Source organism: Oncorhynchus nerka, linkage group LG18 (genome assembly GCF_034236695.1).
Source record: "Oncorhynchus nerka isolate Pitt River linkage group LG18, Oner_Uvic_2.0, whole genome shotgun sequence".
Classification (NCBI taxonomy): Eukaryota; Metazoa; Chordata; class Actinopteri; order Salmoniformes; family Salmonidae; genus Oncorhynchus; species Oncorhynchus nerka.
In genome coordinates, this window is record NC_088413.1 from 21,814,597 (window position 1) to 21,823,918 (window position 9,322).

A 9,322-nucleotide genomic window follows, 5' to 3' on the forward strand; every position below is an offset into this window, starting at 1 on the left:
AACCACTACTTCTAGGTCTCAGAGCGAGTGACGTCACAGACTGAAACACTATTAGCGCGCACCACCGCTGACTAGCTAGCCATTTCACATCGGCCACACGTGCATTCATGTGTACATGCGTGGGTGTTCCAGTCCATGTGTTAGCATGTGACACTGCTCTCATATGTTGTCATCCTTGAGCCAGCATAATCCCAAACACTACACAGTACCCACCAGTCCCCTGTACCCCACCATGTCCTCTCATCCAGCAGGCAGGACACCCACCAGTCCCCTGTACCCCACCATGTCCTCTCATCCAGCAGGCAGGACACCCACCAGTCCCCTGTACCCCACCATGTCCTCTCATCCAGGAGACAGGACACCCACCAGCCACCTGTACCCCACCATGTCCTCTCATCCAGCAGACAGGACACCCACCAGTCCCCTGTACCCCACCATGTCCTCTCATCCAGCAGACAGGACACCCACCAGTCCCCTGTACCCCACCATGTCCTCTCATCCAGCAGACAGGACACCCACCAGTCCCCTGTACCCCACCATGTCCTCTCATCCAGCAGACAGGACACCCACCAGTCCCCTGTACCCCACCATGTCCTCTCATCCAGCAGACAGGACACCCACCAGTCCCCTGTACCCCACCATGTCCTCTCATCCAGCAGGCAGGACACCCACCAGCCACCTGTATCCCACCATGTCCTCTCATCCAGCAGACAGGACACCCACCAGCCACCTGTATCCCACCATGTCCTCTCATCCAGCAGACAGGACACCCACCAGTCCCCTGTACCCCACCATGTCCTCTCATCCAGCAGACAGGACACCCACCAGTCCCCTGTACCCCACCATGTCCTCTCATCCAGCAGACAGGACACCCACCAGTCCCCTGTACCCCACCATGTCCTCTCATCCAGCAGGCAGGACACCCACCAGCCACCTGTATCCCACCATGTCCTCTCATCCAGCAGACAGGACACCCACCAGCCACCTGTATCCCACCATGTCCTCTCATCCAGCAGACAGGACACCCACCAGTCCCCTGTACCCCACCATGTCCTCTCATCCAGCAGACAGGACACCCACCAGTCCCCTGTACCCCACCATGTCCTCTCATCCAGCAGACAGGACACCCACCAGTCCCCTGTACCCCACTATGTCCTCTCATCCAGCAGGCAGGACACCCACCAGCCACCTGTACCCCACTATGTCCTCTCATCCAGCAGGCAGGACACCCACCAGCCACCTGTACCCCACCATGTCCTCTCATCCAGCAGACAGGACACCCACCAGTCTCCTGTACCCCACCATGTCCTCTCATCCAGCAGGCAGGACACCCACCAGCCACCTGTACCCCACTATGTCCTCTCATCCAGCAGACAGGACACCCACCAGTCTCCTGTACCCCACTATGTCCTCTCATCCAGCAGACAGGACACCTACCAGTCCCCTGTACCCCACCATGTCCTCTCATCCAGCAGACAGGACACCCACCAGTCCCCTGTACCCCACCATGTCCTCTCATCCAGCAGGCAGGACACCCACCAGTCCCCTGTACCCCACCATGTCCTCTCATCCAGCAGGCAGGACACCTACCAGTCCCCTGTACCCCACCATGTCCTCTCATCCAGCAGACAGGACACCCACCAGTCCCCTGTACCCCACCATGTCCTCTCATCCAGCAGGCAGGACACCTACCAGTCCCCTGTACCCCACCATGTCCTCTCATCCAGGAGACAGAACACCCACCAGTCCCCTGTACCCCACCATGTCCTCTCATCCTGGGTTCTTAGTATTCATGGCCATAATGCTGCCTCCCTGGGGAGGGAGAGAGAGGTAATACCTGCTACTCCCTATCCTCTCCTCCACTGTTCATTCCATCCCTCTATCCTCCACGCTTCCCTAGTCACTGTCCTTATCCTCCCTTCCTTCTCTTCACACTTTCATCCCTCTATCCTACACACTTCCCTAGTCACTGTACCCATCTTCCCCTCTTGCATTCCATCCCTCACTCCACTCCTCCCTAATAAGCGCCCCCAATCCTCCCCTCCATCCCTCTATTTCTCTTCAACCTCCCCTCGACCCCTCTTTTTCTCTTCAATCCATCCCTCCATCCTCTCCTAGTCCCCCCCTTCCTTCCCCCAGGCAGCCTCTGTCACCTGGGCAGCAGCTGGAGCGAGGCGGCTCCCCTCTCTGTGCCCACTGTGCCCGTGCCAGGCTCACAGCCTCTGGCAGGAGGTGGCAGTGATGCCAGGTGAGCCATTAACACAGCCACCCTCCAGGCATGTAGCCCTCACATCCAAGTGTGAGTGTGTGTGTGTCTGCGTTTCCGTGTAATGCCCACACATTGAGGACCACACACACACAAACATACAAACACACACACAGCACATACACTTAAATGCAATCACACGTGTTCACTCTCCAACCAACACATGCAAGGACACACACTCGCAGTCATACAAGCTGGTGAAATGGATGTTGGTGCCAAGACACATTCACAAATCCAGGCCTTTGGATGTGCAGTACTTAAGGTCCAGCCCCACAGTACAGCTGGTGTCAACAGGATACAAAGTGTATCGTTGAAGAGGTTGAGACTGAGACAGGTAGTGTGCATTGGCTTCAGTGAGAGTTGATACACTCAGTGACCATGTAGTGTGTGTGTGGCCTGCAGGTCAAGAAGTGTGTGTGGGCTCTGTTGGCTTGTCATCCCTTGCCGGTCTAGCAGGCATGAGGCTGAGGGGTCTCTTTATCTCTCTCTTTATCTCTCTCTTTATCTCTCTTTATCTTTCTCTCTCGCTCTCTCTCTCTCTCTTTCTCTCTCTCTCCCATTTAAAAGGGATGGACATCTTCCAGGATCCTTTTCAGCTACTCAGTCAATTCTCTGCCTCCCTGTGTGTATTTCAGAGGCTAGAGCGTGATAGAGAAATGGATTGAATTCCTGTCTCTCCCACTAACCCTCTGTTCTACTGTATAGTCTGGGGTTTTGTCTGTCTGTCTGTCTGTCTGTCTGTCTGTCTGTCTGTCTGTCTGTCTGTCTGTCTGTCTGTCTGTCTGTCTGTCTGTCTGTCTGTCTGTCTGTCTGTCTGTCTGCAGCACATGGAGCTGGTTAGGGGTTAGGTGGCTCTTTCAGTGTTACAACCGTTTGTCTGTCTGTCTGTCTGCAGCACATGGAGCTGGTTAGGGGTTAGGTGGCTCTTTCAGTGTTACAACCGTTTGTCTGTCTGTCTGTCTGCAGCACATGGAGCTGGTTAGGGGTTAGGTGGCTCTTTCAGTGTTACAAGCGTTTGTCTGTCTGTCTGTCTGCAGCACATGGAGCTGGTTAGGGGTTAGGTGGCTCTTTCAGTGTTACAACCGTTTGTCTGTCTGTCTGTCTGTCTGCAGCACATGGAGCTGGTTAGGGGTTAGGTGGCTCTTTCAGTGTTACAACCGTTTGTCTGTCTGTCTGTCTGTCTGCAGCACATGGAGCTGGTTAGGGGTTAGGTGGCTCTTTCAGTGTTACAACCGTTTGTCTGTCTGTCTGCAGCACATGGAGCTGGTTAGGGGTTAGGTGGCTCTTTCAGTGTTACAAGCGTTTGTCTGTCTGTCTGTCTGCAGCACATGGAGCTGGTTAGGGGTTAGGTGGCTCTTTCAGTGTTACAAGCGTTTGTCTGTCTGTCTGTCTGCAGCACATGGAGCTGGTTAGGGGTTAGGTGGCTCTTTCAGTGTTACAACCGTTTGTCTGTCTGTCTGTCTGTCTGCAGCACATGGAGCTGGTTAGGGGTTAGGTGGCTCTTTCAGTGTTACAACCGTTTGTCTGTCTGTCTGTCTGTCTGCAGCACATGGAGCTGGTTAGGGGTTAGGTGGCTCTTTCAGTGTTACAACCGTTTGTCTGTCTGTCTGCAGCACATGGAGCTGGTTAGGGGTTAGGTGGCTCTTTCAGTGTTACAAGCGTTTGTCTGTCTGTCTGTCTGCAGCACATGGAGCTGGTTAGGGTTAGGTGGCTCTTTCAGTGTTACAAGCGTTTGTCTGTCTGTCTGTCTGCAGCACATGGAGCTGGTTAGGGGTTAGGTGGCTCTTTCAGTGTTACAAGCGTTTGTCTGTCTGTCTGTCTGCAGCACATGGAGCTGGTTAGGGGTTAGGTGGCTCTTTCAGTGTTACAACCGTTTGTCTGTCTGTCTGTCTGCAGCACATGGAGCTGGTTAGAGGTTAGGTGGCTCTTTCAGTGTTACAAGCGTTTGTCTGTCTGTCTGTCTGCAGCACATGGAGCTGGTTAGGGGTTAGGTGGCTCTTTCAGTGTTACAAGCGTTTGTCTGTCTGTCTGTCTGCAGCACATGGAGCTGGTTAGGGGTTAGGTGGCTCTTTCAGTGTTACAACCGTTTGTCTGTCTGTCTGTCTGCAGCACATGGAGCTGGTTAGGGGTTAGGTGGCTCTTTCAGTGTTACAAGCGTTTGTCTGTCTGTCTGTCTGCAGCACATGGAGCTGGTTAGGGGTTAGGTGGCTCTTTCAGTGTTACAACCGTTTGTCTGTCTGTCTGTCTGCAGCACATGGAGCTGGTTAGGGGTTAGGTGGCTCTTTCAGTGTTACAAGCGTTTGTCTGTCTGTCTGTCTGCAGCACATGGAGCTGGTTAGGGGTTAGGTGGCTCTTTCAGTGTTACAAGCGTTTGTCTGTCTGTCTGTCTGCAGCACATGGAGCTGGTTAGGGGTTAGGTGGCTCTTTCAGTGTTACAAGCGTTTGTCTGTCTGTCTGTCTGCAGCACATGGAGCTGGTTAGGGGTTAGGTGGCTCTTTCAGTGTTACAAGCGTTTGTCTGTCTGTCTGTCTGCAGCACATGGAGCTGGTTAGGGGTTAGGTGGCTCTTTCAGTGTTACAACCGTTTGTCTGTCTGTCTGTCTGCAGCACATGGAGCTGGTTAGGGGTTAGGTGGCTCTTTCAGTGTTACAAGCGTTTGTCTGTCTGTCTGTCTGCAGCACATGGAGCTGGTTAGGGGTTAGGTGGCTCTTTCAGTGTTACAACCGTTTGTCTGTCTGTCTGTCTGCAGCACATGGAGCTGGTTAGGGGTTAGGTGGCTCTTTCAGTGTTACAACCGTTTTGTCTGTCTGTCTTGCCAGCTGCTGCTTTCTATGCAGTGTGATTCTATTCAAATGGCTTCCTCCTCCTCCTCCCCTCCTTCAGGAAATGTAGAGGCAACAGACACACACACACTGTCACTTTCAGTCACATTTTCCTCCCTTCTCCTGTGCCTATGGTGTTGAAGGACTGCCTGATGCGTTAATGAGTATGAATTCCAAAGGTTTTAGAATGGACAATTCCGCCACTTATTTACATAATATCCAGTTAACCACAGGAAGCATATTGGGCGGCCATTCAAAAGGTTGATCACTGTTAAGACCTCTTAGTAGAATGGCGTAGCCTAAGGATTTGGAACGGGCCTCTTTCTATGATCGTGACGGATGTATGTTGTATTGTCAAACCGCCATTATATTTATCCAGGGTTTGTTTCGTTTTAGTTGTTGAAGAAGAGCAATGAATGAGATGCAATCAATCAAGTTTTCATTTGACTTATGCATCCTTATTGAACTGTTAGGGTAACTAGTGTCACACTTGGATAAGGTGTGTGTGTGTGTGTGTGTGTGTGTGTGTGTGTGTGTGTGTGTGTGTGTGTGTGTGTGTGTGTACTATAAGACATTGATTTAAGTGTACAGCTGGGGATGTGAGACGTCCAACAATGCAGTTAGAAACGCGTGAACTCAGACAAGATCAATAGCTCAGCCTAATCAATCTTAGTCTCTCCTGCTTTCTTCCTCTCTTTGCTCTCTCTCTCTCTCTCTTTCTCTCTCTCTCTCTCTCTCTCTCTCTCTCTCTCTCTCTCTCTCCTGCGTTCTTCCTCTCTCTCTGGTTTATCCATACATCTCCATTTTGGATAGATAATTCTTTGTGTTGTTTGTTTAGAGTTTTCCAATTTTCCCAGAAGTAGTTAGATTATATGGATTCTTCAATTACATTGAGCTGATGTCTGACCTGCTGTTCCTTCGTTTTCCGTAGTGTATTTCTGTATTGTTTTAGTGATTCCCCTTAGTGAAGGTGTAGGCTCAGGTCTTCTGGAACTATGTTTTTGGTTGGATGGGTTTCTCAATTTCTTTCCTAGGTTTTTGCATTCTTCATCAAACCATTTGTCATTGTTACTTTTCTTAGGTTGTCTGCTTGACATTTTTAGATTTGATGTTTTGGCTATTTTCAAAGAGAGGGTTAGGTCTGCTCTATACCAAATTAGCATAACCCCTGAGCCTCTTCCATGTTTCAGGGAGTGGGACTACCAGCTCTCTGTAACCTAGAGGGCAACCAGTGGGTCCATCTCCTCTACACCATGTTTCTTGTAGGTTGACAATGTCTGTATTTCCGATTTCTTGGATGAAGTCTGCGTTCCTGCTCTTTAGGCCAAAGGCAGATGACCTCATACCTTGTATATTCCAGGATGAGATTGTAAAAGCTTTGTGTTCCATAGGGTTTAGTGTTTTTTTGTGTGGTTTGGGCCCAATCATCACATTAGGTGTGAGCAGAGTATATTGAGCATCTGATACATACCTCTTAGGTTGCAGGATAGGGCTAAGGCAGGTGTAATAGTGGGGGTTGGGCCTGTTGCTCTGCTCGTGGCCTGGGCATACAGTACCAGTCAAAAGTTTGGACACACCTACTCATTTCCGGCGTTTTTCTTTATTTTTTCCTATTTTCATCTTTGTAAAATAATAGCATCAAAACTATGAAATTACACACATGGAATCATGTAGTAACCAAAAAAAGTGTTAAACAAATTCAAATATATTTTAGATTCTTCAAAGTAGTCACCCTTTGCCTTGTTGACAGCTTTGCACACTCTTGGCATTCTCTCAACCACCTGGAACGCTTTTCCAACAGTCTTGAAGGAGTTCCCACATATGCTGAGCACTTGTTGGCTGCTTTTCCTTCACTCTGCGGTCCGACTCATCCTAAATTATCTCAATTGGGTTGAGGTCGGTTGACTGTGGAGACCAGGTCATCTGATGCAGCACTCCATCACTCTCCTTCTTGGTCAAATGGCCCTTACACAGCCTGCAGGTGTGTTGGGTCATTGTCCTGTTGAACAACAAATTATAGTCCAACTAAGTGCTCACTGCAGTATGCTGTGGTAGCCATGCTGGTTAATTGTGCTTTGAATTCTAAATAAATCACTGACAGTGTCACCAGCAAAGCACCTCCACACCATCACACCTCCTCCTCCATGCTTCACGGTGGGAACCACACATGCAGAGATCATCTGTTCACCTACTCCGCGTCTCACAAAGACACAACAGTTGGAACCAAAGGTCTCAAATTTGGACTAATCAGACCAAAGGACAGATTTCCACCCATTGTGGTGTTGAGGTTCTGGTATTGGTCTGAGCTGGGCTGTTCTGCTGGCTTGTCTGGGGGGGTATTCTGCTCCCTGTCACACCTCAGCTTTCTGACCTCGTCCTTCAGTGCTATGTGTGGCTCTTTAAGTTCTCTCACCTCAGTCCGTAGAACAGCCAGCTCTCTCAAACAGCCGTCCATCTCCACCTTCTGCCCTCCGGGTCTTGTTAGGGGGGTGTTGTTGTGCTGGTCTGTTTTGTGGGTTTGTTCTGTCTGGATTGTGTGGATTAGTTCTCTGAGCTCCACCATGTCTCTCCAGCTCTGTGAATTGTTCCCTCTAAATGATGGAGGAGCAGTGCAGTTGTGGGACCTCGGTTTGTTCAGTGCTGGTGGCGGTGACTATCGTTGTCTGCAGGACATTTTGAAGAGGTGTGATCGGACTCACTCAGGATGGGGGAGACATCACAGAGAGAGAGCTTTTCCTGCTGTGCTCTCACTTTGATCCGGAAAAAGTCCTGCTGGAACTGCATGAGGAATCCCTGCACCATTACTGTCCCAGACTAGTACACGTTGACAGAGGTTGTTTCAATTTCCTCAATGTCTAGTATTCTGAGTTTCCACCCTGGTCCAATACCCTCTCTCTTGACATAGGGGTAGTGTGCTCTTATAGCACCGTGCCATGCCAGGGGATGGTCTGTGTTAATATAGCACCGTGCCATGCCAGGGGATGGTCTGTGTTAATATAGCACCATGCCAGGGGATGGTCTGTGTTAATATAGCACCGTTCCAGGGGATGGTCTGTGTTAATATACCACCATGCCAGGGGATGGTCTGTGTTAATATAGCACCATGCCAGGGGATGGTCTGTGTTAATATAGCACCATGCCAGTGGATGGTCTGTGTTAATATAGCACCATGCCAGTGGATGGTCTGTGTTAATATAGCACCATGCCAGGGGATGGTCTGTGTTAATATAGCACCGTGCCATGCCAGGGGATGGTCTGTGTTAATATAGCACCGTGCCAGGGGATGGTCTGTGTTAATATAGCACCGTGCCAGGGGATGGTCTGTGTTAATATAGCACCGTGCCAGGGGATGGTCTGTGTTAATATAGCACCATGCCAGGGGATGGTCGGTGTTAATATAGCACCATGCCAGGGGATGGTCTGTGTTAATATAGCACCATGCCAGGGGATGGTCTGTGTTAATATAGCACCGTGCCAGGGGATGGTCTGTATTAATATAGCACCATGCCAGGGGATGGTCTGTGTTAATATAGCACCGTGCCATGCCAGGGGATGGTCTGTGTTAATATAGCACCATGCCAGGGGATGGTCTGTGTTAATATAGCACCATGCGAGGGGATGGTCTGTGTTAATATAGCACCGTGCCAGGGGATGGTCTGTGTTAATATAGCACCATGCCAGGGGATGGTCTGGTTAATATAGCACCGTGCCATGCCAGGGGATGGTCTGTGTTAATATAGCACCATGCCAGGGGATGGTCTGTGTTAATATAGCACCGTGCCATGCCAGGGGATGGTCTGTGTTAATATAGCACCATGCCAGGGGATGGTCTGTGTTAATATAGCACCGTGCCATGCCAGGGGATGGTCTGTGTTAATATAGCACCGTGCCAGGGGATGGTCTGTGTTAATATAGCACCATGCCATGCCAGGGGATGGTCTGTGTTAATATAGCACCGTGCCAGGGGATGGTCTGTGTTAATATAGCACCGTGCCAGGGGATGGTCTGTGTTAATATAGCACCATGCCAGGGGATGGTCTGTGTTAATATAGCACTGTGCCATGCCAGGGGATGGTCTGTGTTAATATAGCACCGTGCCAGGGGATGGTCTGTGTTAATATAGCACCGTGCCAGGGGATGGTCTGTGTTAATATAGCACCATGCCATGCCAGGGGATGGTCTGTGTTAATATAGCACCGTGCCAGGGGATGGTCTGTGTTAATATAGCACCGTGC

General features: G+C 50.3%; 1 protein-coding gene across 1 annotated transcript; it reads left to right on the top strand.

The window, feature by feature from the left end:
- The first annotated feature begins 232 nt into the window (after positions 1-232).
- Positions 233-2,252, top strand: LOC135561603 (DNA-directed RNA polymerase II subunit RPB1-like). Its single transcript, XM_065003315.1, has 2 exons — positions 233-1,679; positions 2,119-2,252. Exons 1-2 carry the CDS (start codon positions 233-235, stop codon positions 2,250-2,252), a joined length of 1,581 nt encoding a protein of 526 aa, XP_064859387.1.
- The last annotated feature ends 7,070 nt before the right edge of the window (positions 2,253-9,322 follow it).